This window comes from Felis catus, chromosome A2 (genome assembly GCF_018350175.1).
Source record: "Felis catus isolate Fca126 chromosome A2, F.catus_Fca126_mat1.0, whole genome shotgun sequence".
In the NCBI taxonomy this organism is placed as follows: Eukaryota; Metazoa; Chordata; class Mammalia; order Carnivora; family Felidae; genus Felis; species Felis catus.
Window position 1 is genome coordinate 90,938,106 of NC_058369.1, and position 21,734 is coordinate 90,959,839.

A 21,734-nucleotide genomic window follows, 5' to 3' on the forward strand; every position below is an offset into this window, starting at 1 on the left:
AAGGATGAGTAAACAAACTTGGAGGATAATTGACTTCCCAGGTGACACAGTTAAGAAACAGTAGGACAAGTTCTCCAGATGCAAATCAATGCCTTTCATATTACACTACAGACTTCTCTGTTTTTAATATGGAGGATGGGTTTGAAAGAGTGGAGCATAGAACAAGCAAAACTAATTGAAGCTATTACAAGCATCCAAGACCTAGCAGGCAAGAACTTGGGTAAGAATCCAAAAATTCAAAGGATCTTTGATAAATTTCCAGGCCATCTCTTTCTGTATCACAAGATGGTATAAGACTCAAACATTAAGCCATCAGGGGGCCAATCTTAGCTTACATGGTATAAATAAAGATTAGGTCATGTTTGGATATAAAGTTATCCATAAAGGAATTAATAGTAATTCCTGAATGTTTTGTTCATTTATGTCTTCCAAAAATATTTGAGCACTTATTATGGACCTTGGAGATACAGCTGTCAACACAGACACATCTCTCTCTTTTATAACTTACGGTCTAGTGCAAGTGAGGGAAGGATACAGATGGAGAGTAAATAATGAACGGATGAAAATACAGGGTAACTCATGCTGTGGTTTAAGTGCTGTGATGGGAGGACAAGGGGTGATGCCAATGCAGTGCTTCTCGAACTTTAGTGTGAATATAGCTCATCTGGGCACCTTGCTAAGATAAAAGATTCTGACCCAGTAAGAAAAGAGGGGGCCCAAGATTCTGGGTTTCTGGCAAGCTCCCAGGTAGTAGAGATGTTGCTAAGCAAAGGACAGTGCTCTGAGTATCAAGAAAATGGATTTTAAGGGGCGTGGTGCAGAGGAAGCACTTTACCCACTGTAGGCAGAGACTTTGAAGGTCACTCTAGAATTCTGACAAGGTTTTAACACTTAAAAAGAAATTCTGATTTACCCATGTTGACTCTTTTGAAGATTAAAAAAATATCAAATCTCAAATTCTTTCAAAACTGTTTGCCACTCCTGCTGGTGTCTATTTCATAATACTCCACTAAAGGATGGGAAGGAGCTAGCCATGGGGATTTTACGTGCTAGTCAAAAAAACAGCAAGTATGAACACACCTAGGCCAAAAAAAAAAACAAAGTCTCAGAAAAGAAAGGTATATACAGCTATAGTTTAATAAGTAGATGGAAGAGAGATTTTATATGCAAGGTGGGCAGGGAAGCTAGATCATGTAGGACTTTATAGGCCATAGCAAACTTTTAGATTTCAGTCTATGTGGAAAAAGAAGCCATTGAAATATTTTAAGCGGAGGAATTTAATGATCTCCTATTTTATGATTTCACATTGTAGTGGGGAAAATTAAGCTGCTGAAGACACTGACTTGAAGACAAAGGCAGAAGAGGGGAGGCCAGTTAGGTGGCTGTCATAGATGTTCCAGTAAGATGGTAGAATATTAGCAATGGAGATGGAAACTTCGAGAACTGTCAAAGGTTTTTACCCATCTTGCCATCTAACAAGTTAAACTGCCACGTGTTCAGGGATGCTGGCAGACGACCCAAGACTCGTGATTCGGATACAAAGGACTTTAGTACAGCCATCACTGTAGCCAGAGTGTCAGCATTTATGTAGGTGCCCGAAGGCCCAATTTTCACTAGACAATGCAAAGTGGGCTAGCTGACCCGTGCATAAGCAGTCTTTGGATCAGTATTTGCCTTAAGACCGAATATGTCATGGTACAGTGCTGTTAGCAATCCTATCCCTATTTAAAATGTTGACAGTGTGTTCATCATAGGTTTTCAGCATTCATTTTTATTTTCAAAACATATTGCAATAAAATATGATTTGCCTTAATCACTGAGTTTTTGATGCTCCCTTAAAATTGCATCTCAAGAGTGCCTTCCTTGCCTCCTCATAGTCCAAGCCCTGCCGTCCCCCTAGCAGGTCTGGATAGGATGGTGAGATGGTTGTCTATAACCAACAGAGCATAAAAAATTGAGTTTTTTCCTCTCTCAAGTTTCCCTGCATGCTGGGTCTGGTGTCTGTGTGACTTCAGCCACCCTTGGGGATGGGGAGATTTTGGTCCTATCATAAGTACTGTTCTCTTTAAAGGAGCTAAAATCAGGGTTGGAGAATAAGGGAGGAATCAGCAGGGAGGAAGAGAGTAAGTCCATGCTAGTAAGTAAGGCACATTTGCTTTTAGCTTTAAGCATGCAAGCAGCTACTTTCAGCTCAATCTAACAAAGGTCCAATGTTTCTGAGCCCCCAAACCCTAAAGTGGATGGCAAGATCAGCATTACCGTCACTTCGTTTCAACTTCGGGGACCCCTTGACTGGAAGCCAGAGCCAGATAGCTTTCTGCCTGAGGCACGTGGTTTGTGCAGTTTAGCTAACTCAGCCTTGATACACACAGCAGTGACTGGTTTTTAAAGGAGTCCATCTTAATCCACGGCATTTGCTCTCTTGTGATGATAACATCTGTTAGAGTCTTGCCTGGTTTTCACGTAATGGCTAGGGGAGTTTTCCCATGCTATAGCCAATTGCAAGAACTTATCTAGGTTTCTTTGTGTCAGTTTCTCATTCTTTAGTACAGCCCCTTTGTCAGCATTTTACACCCAATCCAAGTCAATGAGAGTCCAAATACTACTCAGTGCCTCATCTATGGTTTTCCAGAGCATTTTTCTGTCTCAGGGAAATCCTGCAGAGAGGCAGAGAGAACCAAAGCTCCTTTTTTGCCACCAGCTTGTGCTGCAAAAAAAAAAAAAAAAAAAAAAAAAAAACTGAGGGAACTCTGTCCTCTTGGAATGGATCTAAGTCTCTCATGAGAGACTACAGCAAGGGATGAGCCCTGAGAGGGCCCCACTGTGCCGTTATTCTGTGGCAAGCATTTATGCACCCTGCCCCCTCATCTCCTGGGAGAATCAGCCACAGTGCAGGTGACTCACCTGATGTCTGCCTTCTCTGAAGGTCCCTCCTTTTGTGTTCAATAGTTGCGTGTCTCTGCAACTTTCATGTGAAAACGAGTTGAAGTTTCTGTCCACCCAGGACTTGAACCAGATTAGACAGGAAATCCACCCCACTCCCTAGAGGAGTTAGCAACAACTACGGCACTGGTCCAGCAGCTCTATCTGAACCTACTTCCAGTTACTCAGCCTCTAACCCCCACCCCAAATCCCCATCGTTCATTACTGGGGAATAAGGTGGAGCACTGTTTATTGCCCGGTTGGCCATAGAATTTGGTCAGCATGCTTTCTACTGATTCCCATGGACTTCTCTCACATTTTGTTATTCAGCCACAAAGCCCTCACACTTCCTCTGTGAGAAAACCATTGCGATCCTGTTGCCAAAACTATTGAAGATTGTAGCATCTCAGATTTGACTCTACTTATAAGGTAACATATTAGCTAGCCAGAGTTTTGTTGATGTTGATCAAAAAACTTTATGACTCAAAGCAATAGTGGTAGCCAGAGAGGGTCAGCATTGGCTCTGGTTCCCTGAACTCCACTTCCCATGGGCTAGGCAAAGTGGCCCGTGTCACCACAAGCACGGTCAGTGGCAGCGTTACGGGGGAGGCAATGTGAGGTTACGGAACCTGAACCTTTTATAATGGATGATATTCTGGCTCTTTGCTCCAAAAGTAGGCGCTATCTCCATCTTCTAAGTCTCTTTACCATACAAAGAAGGTCCAGAACCTCTTTACCGTGGAAAGAAAGTCCAGAACAGAGGCAGTCAGTGCCTGTGCTTGAAAGACATGCTAGAAGAGACCATAGAAAATTATATTCCAAAAGAACGAACAGAAGTTGCTATTGGACTGGATGTGTGGGTGTAAGAGAAAAGGCAAAAATCAAGGATGACTCCCTTTTTTGTGGCTTGCACAGCTGGGTGGGATTTTATGTCACGTACTCAAGTACCTGGGGGAGGGCATCAAGTTTTACATATTTAATCCCGATATGCCTATGACATATCCAGTACAGTATGCCAAGACAGCAGTTGAATATATGTCTGGAAGCCCATAAGATAGGCTGGAACTAGTAATAAATACTTGAGCAACATCAACATAGGCGGTACTTAAGCCATGGAACCCAATGAGATGAAGTGAAGAGAAGCCAAACTGAGGTCTGAGACACTCCAGCACTTAAAATTCAGGTAGAAGCAAAAAAGCCAACAGCAAAAACAAAACTAAGACAAGGAACTTTCAGTGAGGGAAGGATGTCAGGAAGCTAAAACGAAGGAAGCATGTCCAATGTTGCTGGAAGTTTGAGGAAGCTGAAAGCAGAGCAGCATGGACTAATAGGGTACAAAAAGGCAGAACAAAGAATTATAGGTAAATACAGACTTTCAGTAGTGTGACTTCTTACATTTTTTTAATGTTTATTTATTTTTGAGAGAGAGAGGAAATGAGCAGGGGAGAGGCAGAGAGAGAGGGAGACAGAGAATCCGGAGCAGGCTCCAGGCTCTGAGCTGTCCGTCAGCACAGAGCCTGATGGCAGGGCTCGAACTCACAAACCGTGAGATCATGACCTGAGTCGAAGTTGGATGCTTAACCGACTGAGCCACCCAGGCGCCCCGTCAGTAAGTAGTATGACTTCTTAAAGGAACTGAACAATTGAATTTATGAGGCCAGTACTTCAGCTTTATAAAAATCTAAAAGGTTTCCAATCAAAACAAATAAATAATATGCTACATAAACTATGACCAAAATGCATCTTTAGTTCTGGCACCCTTTGCCCCTTTAGCAATTAGTGAGAGTAATAATCGCCCACCCCTGCGTGGAAATCCCAGTGAACACATTCAAATACTGAGCGTTGATCATATGAGGCTCCATTCTGGTGCTGGGGAAAGAGCAATGAATGAAAACGCTCATGAGTTTGGTTGGCCCATGAATGTGTGTGCTCTTAGGTAACACATGGTCCTACGATCGTCTTCAACAGAAAGTAGTCTCTATTAGGAAATCAAAATGCCTAGTCCTGTATAATTATCAAAACCATACCTTGACTTAACATTACATCTCATGTTCTCCCGAAGTCTGGCCTGCCTGGGGCAGAGAGCCTGCAGTGCTTGGCTTTTCTGTTCTTCTTATTCACACTCCCCATCTCACCACTGGCCCTGGTCAGAGAGTAATAAGGAAGAAGCAGGACAGTTCTTACGTAAATGGATAGTTTTATGATCTCTGCAGTGTTTGTTAAAGACACATCCTTGGGATACCTGGAAGATGATTAAAGTGTGTTTTCATGCAATGTTCAGAAATATCTGGCTGGTTTTTTTCTCCTGCAGGTTCTTGAGTGAGTTGGCTGGCAAGTCCTATTCTGACCTGTCCCTTGTGGCCCCTTGCTCAGTCCCAGGGCACCCAACTACACCCGGCCACCAGCCTCTTTCTAGGAAGGACTCAAGCTGCTCCAAAGGAGCACAAGACTACCCATGATGGTCTTTATAGTGTGGGACATCCAGTCCATGCACGGCACTCACACATCCTTTGCTTTGATAAATTCTTACAGTAAAGGGCTGTCTCAATACGGTAGCAAGTGTCTGTGCTCTGCTATGAAAGTAATTAACCTTTTCTCACCTCCTAGACTTCCAGGACAGGAATCAGGCTTCAAGCCAGGACATCTTCCTCCTGCAGGAAAGCCTCAAACATTCTGTGAATAGCCACATTGAAGCACTCCTCTCCAGGTCTTGAATGAGGAGAAAAGCACAACCTTCCTTCAGGGAGGAAAGGTCTAGAACTCACAGCACAGCCTTTTTTCAAGATATCCTCCTCATAAAAGCCTCTCCTCCCCCTTGTAACGGCTTAAAGTGTGTGAGAAGCTTCAGCGTTATAGAATATTATTAGAAAAGGTTTCCTTGAAAGATGATACATTTGAACTTGTCCTCCCCTCACTCTAGTATCTGGCACCTCTCATATTGGCTCCCCAGTCAAAAGTGAAGATGGAAGAGGATAGTTCTAAAGGAAGAGTTCAGTTCTGATAGTACACATCAATACAAAAAAAAAAATTACGCCAGAAATTGGACCCGCTATAAATAACACAGTGATGGTTTATCAAGGCTTTTACATTGCAAAATTAGTGAGTGGACTCTTTTCTGAGAAGCTGGCAAAAGGGAAAGGAGCCTGCAGTGTGGGGTCAAGTGGAGGGCACTGGAGCAGTTAAAAGGGACAGGAGCTTTAAAATAGGGTAGATTGTCCTTTTGGCATACAAAGTAAACTCAGAATCTGAAGAATAATGCTACAGGGGTAACCTGAATTGTGTCTAGTCAAACCAGAACGCAGCCTTCTAGAGTTATGTGGCTTCTCCAGTCAATTGTTCAGTCTTGCGCTTTCTCTGATTAGAGAAGGTCAAACACTTGAGGGCATGAGAGATTATGCTATCTGGTAATAACATTGCCTGGAGCAAAAGGACAAAGAAATCTAAAATTACCCTAGGATTTACCATAGCTACTCCGAGTGAGACTGATAGAAGAAATAATTAATTTCCATTTTTTAGTACTGAAAGCAATAAAATATGTAGAAGCTAATTTAGGATTTTCTAGAAAATCTGTGGGAGCTGAAGTTAGGACAGATGACGAGATCAGCGGAGATGAAGAGGGAAAGCAAAAGAATGAAAACAAGGCACGATAAAACCTAGTTCTGAGGGGTACTTTCACGGGAGGCAAAGAGGAAGCAGGTGCAAGTTCTCTGCCAAGAACAGACATACGGAAGCCTAGAGAACAAAATGATTGAACAGTGAGTACCTCGTGTATCAAGATTCCAGAGGGTTGCCAATGAAATAACTTACAGGTAGCTCATAAGACAGTTGACAGTGTCTCACCATTTTGAGTGGAATAACCAATAGCCGATGGACAGAATTCCCAGCAAAAAAGAAAAAAAAGATGGGGAAATGTAAATGGCCCCTCAGATTTGTTCATGGTACAGTAAACCTTAAACAAGCTAAGTTGAATGACTGAAACCATCAGCAATCTGGTCACTTCATCAGGGAATGTTGATATTTTACTATTTAAGATCCTGATTTAGGTGGTTCTGCAGAAATGTCTTTATACAAATATAAAGAAGAAAAGAAACAAAACAAGAAAATCCATGTAAAGTCGTGGCAAGCATTCAGGAGCACCTAACACAAATGTGTTTGCTAACAGATCTTAAGCAATGTTTCCATGAACATCTCAAGTTCAAAAGATCTCATTTCATCATCCTATTGGTTTGGTTATACTAACAGAACTGTGGATGATTTGGGTTTTTTGGTTTGGTCTTTGCTCAGTGTTCTTTTTAGTAGGTGACATGGTTGCATTTACAGCCAGACATTTAACTAGGCAACCTTTTCTTGTAGGTGCAGACAACAACCATGTGCATCTCTGTTAGCCTGAGTGGCTTCGTGGTCCTGGGCTGTTTGTTTGCACCCAAGGTGCACATCATCCTGTTCCAACCCCAGAAGAATGTGGTCACACACAGACTGCACCTCAACAGGTTCAGTGTCAGCGGAACGGGGACCACATATTCTCAGTGTAAGTATAGAACTTGGCAGTGACCCTTCCATGAATAGCACTATAGCAGAGAGAAGGCTCAGAGGGGAAGCAATGAACAGGAATAGGCAAGGACAACCCATGTCCATCCCCCATGAACAATCTCAATTCAATTTAATAAGTGCTGGTTCAACCACTGTGTGTCAGGTACTGTATGCTAGGTGTTAGGGATACAGAGGTGAGTAAAAGTCAAGGCTCCTGTTTTGATGGTACATACAGTCTAGCAGGGAACACAGACATTAAATCCATAACTGCACTTGGGATTTTTTTAAATGTTTATTTATTTTTGAGAGAGAGAGAGAGCATGAGCAGGGGAGGGGCAGAGAGAGAGGGAGACACAGAATCCGAGCAGGCTCCAGGCTCTGAGCTGCCAGCACAGAGCCCGACGCAGGGCTCGAACTCACAAACTGTGGGATCATGACCTGAGCCGAAGTCGGATGCTTAACTGACTGAGCCACCCAGGTGCCCCCGCACTTAGAATTTTTGACTGTGTTGTGGAGTCAGAGCACCTACTTCTTAGTCCTGACTCTGCAATCAATTCAATAGGAAACGCTGAGCACATCACTTTATTATTTGTGGCTTTACTCACTGGCCCAGAGGGTCGGACTAGATTGGTGCTCTGCAAAGTCTGTCCTAGGTCACACAGATTATAAAGGTGCTTCATGAAAAATTAAAGGAAGATAACCAAAAAAAGACGGGAAATGGTTCATCCTAGATACCCCCTTAGAAGTTTGAAGCACCACCTTTACCATGAGCATGTTAGTTTTAAGAATCCCGAGAGTAAGCCAATCTGTTTAACTTGGTTATTTACAGTTCCTTAAAAGTATTCAAGCACAGTTAAACCAGCTAATATTCCATGGAACACACCTTGAAAAACGCCGGAATGTATCTTCCTCGTACTTCGATGACACAGGGCTTTTCAGCTGCAAACCAGCTGAAGGATAGTGGAGGAACAGCCCAGGCCACCACTGCATCTCTGACTGGCCTGTGAACATCTGAAACACTATCCTTAGAGAGCCTCTCATTAAATTCTCAGGCACAGTGTACCTAAAGGGGACAACCTTTTAAGCCATTTTCAGCTTATCTGTGGTTTGAAGCAGGAGAAATTCACTGACAGAAGGATGAGGGGGGCGGAGGAAGGAAGCCACAAGAGAGGGAAGGAAGACTGGAGTGACAGAGACAAATGACTGCCTCACCATTTTGCCTCGAGTCGATCAGAAAGGATGCTTCAAAATAGCTCAGCATCACAGAGTGAGCAATCACATTAGTGCCCCAGTTTCTGCAGCAAAGTATAAAATTTAACAGGGCTGCCCTTCCCCCAGCAAACAAAGGAAAGGCTGCCGGCTGATAGCACACGTTCACGGATGTACTGGATATGCCACTCCTCGGTGGAGACAGGGATCTTCTTGTCTTTTCAGCTCAATTTCTAGGTGTCACGATGGTTGAGTGCCAGCGCATGGTAAGACTTGTGATCATTTTCCTCGGACCCCAGAGAAACCTGCTTATTTCTTGAGCAGGCACATCTTTTTTCTAGAGCCCAACTGTAGCAGCTAGCTAGACCAGACAAGAAAGAACTGGCAATAGCAAATAAAAACAACAGTGATAAGAACAGCCAATGGAACTATCACTGATTCTTTTCTATCTGCTGGGCATCGTGCTAAAAATGTCATACACGTGTGCACATGTGCTGTATCTTATTTAATGCACGCAATTCCCTGACATCAAGAAACCTACCCAGGGTCCCACATATTGAAAATGGCAGAACCAGAATTTAGAGTCGGTTTCTCTGATTTCAAAGGCAGTGCACCTAACAACTGTATCCTGCCACTTCAGTCAGGGTGCAAGCCAGGAAAGTTCCCAGGAAGTTAGGTACGTGGTAGGCTTTACAGGGATAACAATAGGAAAGTTACCCAAGGCTGTACAGCAAGACTGACTTCTGAGCAAAAGTCATCCTGCTCTCAGAGCTCAGATTTCCCAGCTGTTATTCAAACAATTTAACAAAGCCCCTTCCACAGACATTTATACATATAAACCTCAGTAATTTCAAAATGGCAGCATTTTCTAATATACATACTTGGAATTAATAAATTCCTGAAGGAATACCAAGGGCACTTTACCCAACCAAGTCTCTCTTCAGAATTTCAGAAATACCCACTTACACAAAAACAATGTATTTTAAGCTTTCACGCAGAATGCTAATCTGCAAGTGGCCCAATTAGATACTTCGAAGTAAGCACCTACCCAGCCCAACGTTTTAGAACTATTTTGTTACTCAATGAAATTTTAAGTGAAATTTTTTTTTCTTTAAAAAGGACCTCATTTTTTTAGTAGTTTTTCTCTAATCCATGTTAACGAAGTGGTATTAAAATGATAAGGTGAAGAAGTATTCATGTGATAACTCTAGGCATATCAAATTGCAGAAGTAACAAGTACATTAATCTGTTATTTGTAATTCTTTATATTTTATTCAAAATAGTTTTATTTGTGGGCTCCTTTTATCCCATGAGTAGTAGATACTACAAGTTCCATTTCACAGGTGAGAAAATATGAAAGGTACTTCTCAAAGATACACGGTGATTCAAAAATTGACTCTGGGTTTCCTGATTCGTGATTAATATCCTACCCATTTTCATAAATTGGAACTAGAGTCATGAAATTCATTCATTCATTAAATGCTTAAGTATCTTCTATACAACAGAAATTTCTAAGCACCGAGGTACACAGTGGAGAAAAAGAACCCCTAGTCTCATGAAGCTCGGCATCTAGACCACTGTTGTCCATATTGTAGTGTGTAACCTAGTAATGGGTCCTGAAATTTATGTAGTATGTTTTGCCAGCAGTTTTCGAAGCAAATAGAATAAAATGTATTAGAGTACATTATATGTGATAAGGATAAGTAGTATTTCATGGAGTTTGCTCCAGTGGTTACACGTCTACAAGGTCCAAGTAGGAGGTTTTTTACTGTGAATTGCAATCAAAGAAGTTTGAAAGACACTGGTCTATGGGATCTAGTTTATGCATGAACACGTTGCTAACCCACACTCTGGTGAACATGTAAGCAACTGGTTTAATTTCTTCATGCCTGTTTCCTCCATTATATTTTCAGCTCAGTTTATATCCATTTCCTTCCTAAATATTGGGAAGTACACTGTTTTATAACTCAAGAAAAATCCTCAAATTGTTCTGAGTTCATTAGGTAAAGCATATGTTTTACTTAGTTGCTACATAATTTATGTTCTGGTGAGTATTATATATGCATTTTACCGTATTGAGTTATTGTTACCAGTATTGCTGCTGGTTTTCTAATTTACTCTTTCCAGGTATAAAAACAACAACCCCATGTTAAGAATAAGTTAATATACCAACAGGGTTACTCACCGCAACACCCACACACATCTAATTATCTATTCCTGCATAACAAGCTTCCACAAAATTTTGTGGCTTCAAAACAATGACCCCCTAAAAAAATAAATAAATAAATAAAAATTAAAAATTAAAAAAAAATAACCCTTTTATATCTCTCATGATTTTGTGGGTTAGGAATTCAGGCAGGGCTTGGCCGAGCAGTTCGTCTGCTCTATGAGGCCTGGACTGGGTCCTTCCGGGGTTTCAGCTGAGACTGACCTGATCTGGAAGCCCATGGTAGCTTCACTCTCCAGCTTGGCAACTTGGCAGAATGCCTTTCCACGTGGAATCCTAGAGAGGAGGACAAAGCCTGTCCAGATTCAAGGAAGGGACACACACCCCACCTGTGAAATAGTTTGTGGCCATTTTCCTTGGGCCACATTCTCCAAATCCTTAAGCCAGTACTGCAGTTTCATTAAGGATCACAGACTTGACACAAGTAATCCCGAGCAGTGCCAAGAAGTTCCCCAGACTGGAAGGTGTGGCCAAATTAATTCCCAGTTAATTCTCAGGCAAGAGTGGCAGAAATATCACATCATTTAGGAGCCTGGGTGACCTACCTGATGGCAGCTAAGGTGGCTGATAGCAGAACAAGTAACAGTACTGGATGTTAAAAGCTGAGCAGTGCTGCAAAAAGACGTAAAGGCATGACCAAACTTAGAAGCAAGCACAGAGAAAAAAACATGGTTAGGGACATCTTGGAAAACTCACCATTTGTGAAATGTTTACATACTGCTAGGTTTAAAGGGGACAATTTTAGTTGTAACTGATTAACTATACACAGTGGGAGTCAAAATAATAAAAATAAAGGAAACATTAGGGGCACCTGGGTGGCTCAGTCGGTTAAGCGTCCGACTTCAGCTCAGGTCATGATCTCGCTGTTCATGAGTTCGAGCCCCGTGTTGGGGTCTGTGCTGACAGCTCAGAGTTTGAAGCCTGCTTCAGATTTGGTGTGTCCCTCTCTCTCTGCCCCTCCCCTGCTTGCCCTCTGTTTCTCTTTCTGTCTCTCAAAAATAAACAGTTAAAAAAATATCAATAAAGGAAACATTAACTTTTCTCCATTCAGTACACCCAGAGACCAATGGCTCCCAATATTTGTGTACCAAAAAAAACCCCAAAAACCGAACAAACAAAAAAAACCCAACAACAAAAAAAACCTCATTGAAATGAAGTTCCCGGGCCCCACCCATAGATATTCTGGGCCATATGATCCGGGTCGAAAGAAATCTGGTTCGTAACAGATACTCCAGCTGGTTCAGTCAAAGTGGTCCAAGGAAAACATTTTGAGAACCTTGGACTCCACCACGCTGTGTGCTTCACCTACCAGTGTCAGTGCAGAGCAAGGAGAGTCTCTGAGATGACCCTCACCGAGGAAGCTGGCACTGGATTGAGAGAGAGAGAGGTGTTCTGAGCTCCCATCTTTTGCCTCATGATGCCAACAGCCACATTCCCAGGCAGCTACTATTTCCTCGGCTCTCTCTCTGGAACCCTCCAGAGAAGGCATTTCTGGCACAGAAGTACCTGTCCCCTTAGAAGACATTTACTGAAACTGGGAATACTCCTTCCAATAGCGGTTAACTCAGCCACCCTAAAATCCTAAACCCATACTTGTACTGCTGCTCCTACACCCACACATGTAAGCAAACGCTCTTTGTATTTGGATGAGAAGGAAGAGAAGAGACCGTTCTCTATTTTGTTCAGCTTTAGAAGCAAAAGGGCTTCCCAGAGCTGGTTCCTGAAGACAGGCAATCAAGAACTATGCTGCAAGTGGAAGCGGAGCTGCAGAATCTTGAAGGACACAAGCTGGATGCACACATGAGGTTAAGCAGCATAAAACCCCAGGGGACCCATGCAGGTCAGAATGTTGTCGACACTAACTTCAGTTTGTATCAGCACAGAGTGGGGAGAGGGAGGTGAGAAATGGAGTGTGCCCAACAGTCTTCAGAGCTATTATGTATCCAGACTTGGTCCTATGGGGATATGTGTTTCTCTTGCTCATGGTGATCATTCAGATGTATGTATGCCATTATCATTAAGAACAGTCAAGAGGCTTCTGCTAACTAATGATGCTCAGATTTGGGTCCCAGAGGAGCCACAGGCATATGGAGATTGATTTCTTCTGCCAAAACCTTATTCACAAAGTCCCTTGTCTAGGTGCTCAAGTGTGAACTGCTTCATTAATAGAACTATTCTTTATTACAAAGCATTTTCACATTATAAGAAGTAGTACAAAAAGATCAAGTGCACAGTCTTTCAGAGTCACAGTATAATTTTCCAGAGGGCTACAGCAACAGAAAGCAAGCACATGAAGACCAGACTTTGCACTTAACAGGGGCCAAGCCTTTGAAGATTACCAAGAGGGGGCAAGCCATGGCTCAAGTCTGAATGTGACTTTATAAAAGAAAAAATAAAAAAGGGCACATAATGCCCAAGTTTCTTCTCAACCGTTCAAGTCCAGAAAATCAGCACAATATGCCTGCACTTTACAGTTGAGGGAGTCCCACGACGACACTAGGTACTAGACCGGCCAGGCAAATTAGCAACTTATAAGACAACACACACTGAATTGATGGTCTTCTTGGAAGGATATTATAAACATAAATCCTGACTGGCCAATACTGGAGGAGCCTAGAGTATTCAGCAAGCTAAGCCATCTGCTTCCAGGCACAATATACCTAGTGCAAACATATCAGACAGATGTCGATCCGTTTTCCGTTGGGAGAGGAAAGTCACAGGATGCCTGAGGACCTCATTCCATTCTCTTTCACGCCTTTCTCCTGGAGGGTGGGAAAAGAAAGAGGCCCTAGCTCTCAGGGGTAACCCTACATGGAGTAGGAAACTGATGCTTCTCCCCCTTCCCCTTTCCACACGTTTCCAGTTTGTCTCACGACTGCCATTCTATAACCCTTAAATCATTTGCTCTTTACCTCTAACATTTCACTAGGTTTTCCCCAAGCAAACATAGCATGGCTTCTTTAAACAGTGGCTGAAGGAACTTGAGATAGAAGGGATGATAAGGATCATTTATTCTAATAACCACAGTTCCTAGAGAAGAAAGCCGGGGCCTCCCTGTGAGACACTTTCAGGAATTTGGTAAGTGGAGCCACAGATAAAACTCTCAAAAGTGGCTAAGTGGCTTTTGTGGCGTCTCTGGATTTTCTGCCTCAGCTCGGTTACAAAATGCATCTCAGGGATTATTCTGACAGCAAGAATCTTAGCATCTTCAAGTTCAGTGATTTCTTTTTAAATTAGAAGCTTTCTCTTCAGTGCCACACATGACAGCATCTTGTTCTACCAGCAATGGGTGCAAACTTATGTTCATCTCAAAAGCCCACCCAGGGAGTTCAACGGCATAAAACGTGTCCCTTTGAGACCCCGGCGACCCCCACACCCTGGCTGCACACAGAGAAGGTATGGTATTCTGGAGGGGCTACCCACAAAGCTTCCTAGAAAATGAGCTTTAGTGAAGACAAAACAATACTGTTTAACGGTGGCTGGCTAAATGTTTATGTCACAGATCAAATTTCTCTCATTTAAATAGTTGTTTAAGCAGAAGCATCACTTTCTTGAATTAAATTACACTGTATAGTTCCCTTCTGTCCTGTACAATTGAAAACAAGGTAAACTCAGTATCTCAAAGAGAGTCCCTAAACCAGAGAGTTCAATACTGTATGAGAGATACCAATAGCCATATGCATTTCCATGTAACCCCAAAATTATCAGTGCCTCTAGGAACATGGTACAATGCTCCTAACTATGTAGGTAAGTTAACTAAAAAAGGAAATATGTTTATAATCAAATACTGCCCATACTTTGACTTTAGATGAACAATTCCTTAAAGCAAGCAATGAGTCTAACATCAATTTATTCTATACTATTTCTCCTTCAAGTTCCTTTTCATTTTAAGTAAAATTCTCTGTAGAACATCCATATATGGAGATATCTGTGTCCATATAGCAGGAAAATGCCTACTTATGTGGAAATATTTTTTTTTAAATATCTATCTTACCTAGAGAAAATTTCAGACACTTTGAGAGAGAGAACCCTTAGTAAGTAACTGTGATCAATTTGATGGATAATTTACTCAGTCATTTAAGAAACTTTTGGGCTCAGGCTCAGCTCTAGGCAAAGGGGATGGGGTAATGAACGAAACAGAAAAACCAGTAATATATAATATATCAGAAGTTGATAAGTGATGTGAAGAAAGTAATGTTGGGCACAGACAAATAAGGCAAAGTGGGAGCAGAAGGTTACTATTTTTTATTCAGTGGCCAAAGAAAGCCTCTGTGCTAAGGTACCATTTGACCAGAAACATGAAGGAAAGGAAAATAGGGAACGTTGTCTGTATCTGGGGAAAAGACATTCCAAGAAAAGGGAAGAGCAAATACAAAAGTCCACAGCTGGAAGAATATCAGGGAGGTGACCAAGGATGACAGTAAGAGGAGATGAGTACAGAGAGGGGCAGGTCATGTAGGACCTTGGAAATCACTGTAAGGACTTTTACTTTTTTACTGTAAAGAACTGGGAAAAACACTCAAAGGGTGTGGAGTGACGTAACTTTAAAAGCATCATTTTAATCATCTTGGCTGTGTGGGCAGAATATAAGAGAGGGAGGAGGCAGAGACATAACTCCAGAAGCTACTGCATAGTCCACATGTTGGTGGTTTAAAATCAGGGTGGTAGTGATGGAAAGCAATGAAGTGTTCAGATGTTGTATATAATTTGAAGGTGAAGCTGACAAGATGAGCTGCACTAGAGAGGAGGACTAATGCCTGACATTATTTTATTAGAGTTTAACACTTGTGGCCTGACTTTGATCCCTAGACACAGAAGCAATATAGCTTTTCTTAGTTGTTTGAGCCTCAGGGTGAATGAGTTTCTGATCCTCGCCTGAAAACACATTTGGATAAGAAAGAGGAAAAACTAGAGATGTTGGGAAACTAAGAGGAGGCAAAAGGAATGCAAAATAGAAAAACACACAAATTAAGTCCTTCCATTTTCAAATTATTTTATCGTACATCTGCTTTCATACATCTTGAGGGATGGAGGAGAGAATAACAGAACACGATTGGGAAGAAAGAATGACAGCATATCGTGGCAATAATGGACTGGGGTGTTTAGTTGAAGACCAAGTGGAATTTCTATCAATAAGTTAATTGAGTTGTATTCTGGGTAATAAAATAGTACGTGCCATATTTTCTTTTTCCATGAATATTGTCTCGCAAGAAATAAATCACTGAATGAAGAAGGCTTTGCATTCTTAAGTTCTAACTCCACATTTGGAAATTACATCTTGGGTCTGTAGATTTTCATCCCACATCATAACGAATGTGATTTCCTCTCAAATCTACTGTTAATGATTTAAGACCTTTATCCCGAGAATCTAGCCTCGTTTCTTAATAACTGATTCTGTGTCTTCCACCGTGAACTCTGACAAAGCAAGGCTACTGAAGCAGCGGCTAGTAGTGTCATCATCTTCCCAGACAACTTGTATGAATCAGCAGAAGAACATCTGGAAAGGGACCTAGGGGCCCTAGCACAAGTAAAATTAAGGTGATGAGTAAGAAAACAGGTTCAATAACAAAGTAGGAGGAAAAAGCAACAAACAGCAGGTAGAAACTGAATTCAATGACCATAGCATTAAAATATCTAAACAAGCAGACATGCTGGGAAAAATTTTGGGGGGTTACCAGGAGCAAGGAAATGGAACAGATGGAAACAAAGTGGAATGTCTGTTCTGTTTAAATGTTTGTTTTACTTTTTTCCCCCGCATCTGATATATTACACAGTTAGAGTAACACACTGATTCTCAGGAACCAAGTCTCAACCACTAAATTGACTAACAGACTTGGCATCCATACGAACCTATTAAAGAAATATGTTTAGCATTGATTGAGGGCCCAGGTACCTGAAAAAAACGGGGTCATTTTTTCCAAAGCCCAGCCAGCCTGTGCATTACTGGTGGAAGAGAAATGGATTTCACAGTGCAAGACAAAGCTGCCACTTGGCTGCATTGATTTCCGATGCCTCACGGAGTTTGTGAAGTAAAATATGCCTTTTGATGGGTGTGAATGGCCCTTTGGTGATCAATGGTGGAACGTACCAGGTTCTTTTCCACTGTGTTCACTGTTCGAGTTGAGTAGCACCACCTTAGCCTGGGGTAACTAGCAGCCGCTCCTCACCCCCTCCTCCCAGGAAAGCCAGAAATAAGCCTGCATGCCTCTTATTTCTGAAGGAAAGTCTGATTACAGAACTCTGCTTAGCCGCACTTAAGAAAATGGGCTAAACTTACACCATTAAAACCCTCAGGAGAATTTCATTAGAGTAATAGCAAGAGCTCATCACAAACACACACATGAAAATGACAGTACTTTGCTCTGGCACGGAGTTTACTACCTTGGGGAATAACAGATGGGCTAAGACGGGAGGCATATGTAAAATATTTATGACAGGCAAAGTAATTGAGATAGTAAACTCATAAAACAGTAATTTCCTCTACTATATTCAGCAGCACGTACAAAAATGAGAATATTTTTTACATAATAAAATAAAATGCACAGGCAAAAGCTACAGATGGAACAGTAAAGGAGATGCAGAAAAACACAAGTTACAATTCCCTTTAATCCACTTGAAAGTGGTTAGGGACAAAATAACTGCAGAAAGAGTCTTGGGGAGTCTTTGCTGTTGTGATTCCTGGTAAGAAAACCCTGAATTTGTATTAGCTTCCTTTCAAAGAGTTTAGATGAGTTCTAACATAGGGTGTTCCCTTCAATGTCCCTGTGAAGCGGGTAGATGAATCAAAGTTATTCTGCAAGTTTTCATAATGATTATCTCCAGGCGGGGTGGGGGTGGGGTGGGTAGGGGAACATCATTTGAAGCTATAACTTAGGATTTTCCATGCAGCTACCTTTGTAGCCCCTGTACTTACTACCTACCTAGTCAAGATACACTCATTTTTTTTTAGAAGTTAGAATGCATTGAGCAAGAAAATCTGAAGATCACACTTGAGAACAGCATTACGGCAAACTCCAAAAGGATGGGGAGCATAACCGGAGGTTTCTGATACGATCTTTAAAAGTGCAGGCAGAAAGGGTATCAGAGTGATCCAAGATAGACACAGAGCATGAACATACCAGCCTCTGGTTCTCCTAGACTTACCCCTATGACATATCATTCCTCTTCAAGCTCTGGAAATGAACAATCTGCACAGAAATAATAAAACCTGAGCCTGGAAAAGATGAAGAGATTAGTGAAAATGTCAAAGGCACCAGGCTGGCCCTGGGGTGTTCACAGCCTGAGCTCCTTCTCTTCGCAGGGGTGGTTGATGGTCATTGTCACCATGTGGCTTGAGAAGAAAAAAGGCCTACCTGACCCCAGACAGGGCTACCCATATGCCTCCTATTTGCTGGTCATTTCTTCAGGTGGAAAGATTATATCCTTCTGGAAACTTCCATTGGTTCCCCTGTTCTTTGAAATGCAACAAATTTATATAGCCATTCAGAAAATGTTTATAGAGGTTCTAAGAGGGTGTATGCCATGACCACCAACTGGGATAAAATAATGAAAAAGACAGAGCCCCTGGATACTTCCTGGTCAAGATTATTAGAAGACATAAGATGTAACAAACAAACAAAAAAAAAAGGCAAGAAAAATATTGGTTTTAAAATTAGGTGATGTGACAGAGAATAACTGGTTGGCTATTTGAATTATGTGGCCTGATGACAGCCTTTTACAGGAAGTGATATTTCAGATATAGATGATAAAAAGAAGCAAGACATGTGATGAAGAGAGGGAAGAACATTCCTGGCAGAGGCAGCAGCTATGGCAATGGCCTGATGTTGCCGTGATGTGCGTGTTTGAGGACAACAAGCGAAAAATGGGGACAAAACCATGGAATGAGATGAATGCAGAAAGATAGGCATGGTCTGAATCACCCTGGGACATACACACCAGAGCAAGGAAAGCACAGAAGGAAGCCACTGGAGGAGTAGAGGGAGGTGACTAACATTTAAAAATACTCTCACTGCTGTACAGAGAAGGTGTGGCAGGGGAGCAAGAGGGGAAACAGAGATACCAGCGGCTCCACTGTTGGAGTAGCCAAAAGCCGGATAATGGCGCTCTGGCCCAAAGTGGTGGATGCAGAGATGGGAAGGCAGACGGGGAAGATTGAGTTGATTCGGCAGGATGATCGAGTTGACATGGGAGGTGGGACAAAGAAGGAAGGAAGCAGAAACGTTAGACTTCTGGTTTGGGTCGCTGACTGGATGGTGAGACCATTCACTGAAGGAAGGAAGGAAGACTAAATGGGGACAGGTTAGGGAATCAAGAGTTACTCTGTGGCTAGTTGGTTTTGAGATGTCTATTAAACATCCATATGGAGACGTCAACTTGATACACGGAAAGAGAGAGACTGCAGAAAGAGCACAGAATGTCTGCTAGGTTTCCAGTGAACTGTGATTGAACTGCACCTCACCTTGTTCTTTCTCTTGCCTTACCTAGCTTTGATGAAGCTAGGGTTAGATAAAGTATGAAGAAACTTTACAAGGAATGAAGTAAAACCCTCACATTTGAAATTATCACTATCACTTTCCATCCAGTGTTTATTTGGCATGCACTGTGTTAAAATGTCTTCATTGTGGAAGTTTCAGGAAATGTCAATTATGCCATGTTTTCTCCCAAAGTTATACCTTTCAGTGGGATCATATTGTAAAGAAAATTGAAGCCGATCCTAAAAATGATAAAAGGAAAAATATGTCCAAGAGTTAGCCTGTCACGGACTCTGCTATAACCTGACAGTCACACAGACTGGTCCTTATGGCTTTTCTCACATACCTAGCCAAGTAATCAGTGCAAAATTGAGAAGTTCAAGTTTCCCTAGTTGTGAGGCTGCTGGAAAGACTTCAGTGCCCTAACATGGTGATTGAGCACATAATCTCAAATTTCATAATTAGTTTCTCCTTTGTGTTTAAAAAAATCCTATGGGGAAAAAAATGCCCTTTTAGGGGGCAAGAATATTTCCACTGTCAAACATGAACACTTTAGCAGGGAATTATCTCATATGATTATTAACCAAGAGGTATGCATTTAAAGAAGAGGCCAGCTGACTGGTTGGTTTGACCTGAGCTGTGGTCAGGTAGCCAAGAGGATCAGTTCATTCTGGTCAAAGCATAGCATCATGGACAGGCTAGGGATGTCACATAAACAGCTCTAAAGATTCTCTTGGCTACATAGTTGCACATCCTGTGGAGAATGGGGCTCCTTGCTTTTTTGTCCTCATTTGGTAAAAAGACAAAGCTGTATCTAGATTTCTCATAAAAACAAAACCTTCTAAGTGACAAGAGATATGAAGTGTACCTAGGAAAACTAAATGCCGTAAAAAGAATGAATATGCATACTCATATTGTGCTCACACCCTGACACTGTTGTCATTAATGTCATTGACAAGAACATCATCCCTTTGAAATATCTTCCTTTCTGAGAATTGTTAAGAATCTGAGTTCTTAGCACCCCAGCCCTTGCTAGAGTGTTTCCGCAGAGTTTCTCTACGTGAACAATGAAAGCGCATCAAACCACTCACTATGGCAGTCGAGCTCACAGGTCACTCGTGAGACTACGTGTGAGTCACCCCTGCCCAGAGAGAACAAAAGTAACGAAGGTACTAAAAACCGTAATGAATTTAACAAATGGCAGTGAGCTTTGAATTTTGCACATTGAATTTTAACCAGTTTATAGCTTACCAAAGCTCATTTTAAATCCACAAGAGACTCCTTTCAACAATGATGGTGCTTATCAACTCTCCAAGAGGTAGGTCATTAGCGGAGGAATGTGCCAGGATACAAACTCATTTTGAGCAGAACCTCGTTAGAACGTGGGACTACCACAGCATTAAGTCGCTTAGCTTTGTCCAAAGCCAAATTAAAATGGGTTTTGAACTTAATTTTAACTGGTGTCTGAGATCATCCATTCCATTACCTACATGGCTCGCTTGACTGACACTGCATTTTCTGACCTGTTTTGTTTTGCAGCCTCTGCAAGCACGTACGTCCCCACGGTGTGCAATGGGCGGGAAGTTCTCGACGCCACCACCTCATCTCTGTGATTGTGAATTGCAGTTCAGTTTTCGTGTTTTTAGACTGTTAGACACAAGTGCTCACGTGCAGCTCCAGAATATGGAAACAGAGCAAAAGAACCCTAGTACCTTTTTTTTAGAAACAGTACAATAAATTATTTTTGAGGACTGTACAGTATATAGTGATGTGCTAGAACTTTTTAGGCTGATTTTAGTGCCCCTATTATTAACGATTCCCCCAAATGTGGAAATAACCATTGTTTACAGAGCTGAGCATTGGTGACAGGGTCTGACAGGGTCAGTCTAAAAAATATGGTGGCAATATTAGGTAACTTTTTTTCCTATGAAGTTTTTTGTAGGTCCTTGTTGTAACTAATTTAGGATGAGTTTCTATGTTGTATATTAAAGTTACATTATGTGTAACAGATTGTTTTTCTCAGCACAAAGTAAAAAGCATCTGTATTAATGTAAAAATATTGAGAATAAAACCTTCAAGGTTTTCCAGCATGGTGGATAATGGCTTATTCTTTTTTAATCGCTCCAAGTAATCTGAATATATTGACTTCAGATTATCTCCGCTTTTAATGTTGGAAATACTTGACTAAATGTGCTTCTCTTTCCATCTACATACACTTTGAACACAAGCTGTCACCCTGGTAGAGAGTTCTGAGCAAAACTGGACTTCTTCATAGATCACAAAGATCAGATTTTGAGTGACGATACCATAACCATCAGGTTGTTTCAGGGGCCAGATGACAATATCTGTGCTGGTTTCTTTAAGCTACATCTGTA

General features: G+C 41.7%; 1 protein-coding gene across 4 annotated transcripts in view; it reads left to right on the forward strand.

The window, feature by feature from the left end:
- The window catches only part of GRM3 (glutamate metabotropic receptor 3), a 220,510-nt gene extending 199,061 nt beyond the window's left edge, over positions 1–21,449 (forward strand). For 2 of the 4 annotated variants that reach the window (XM_045052323.1, XM_045052324.1), the window contains 2 exons: positions 7,276–7,450; positions 8,887–9,079. In XM_045052323.1, coding sequence (XP_044908258.1) covers positions 7,276–7,450; positions 8,887–8,981 — 270 coding nt within the window. In that variant the 3' untranslated portion in view covers positions 8,982–9,079. Of the gene's footprint in view, positions 1–7,275; positions 7,451–8,281; positions 8,849–8,886; positions 9,080–20,898 lie in introns of those variants that run through there. The other 2 variants (XM_019825400.2, XM_006929146.5) reach the window with 2 other exon arrangements.
- The last annotated feature ends 285 nt before the right edge of the window (positions 21,450–21,734 follow it).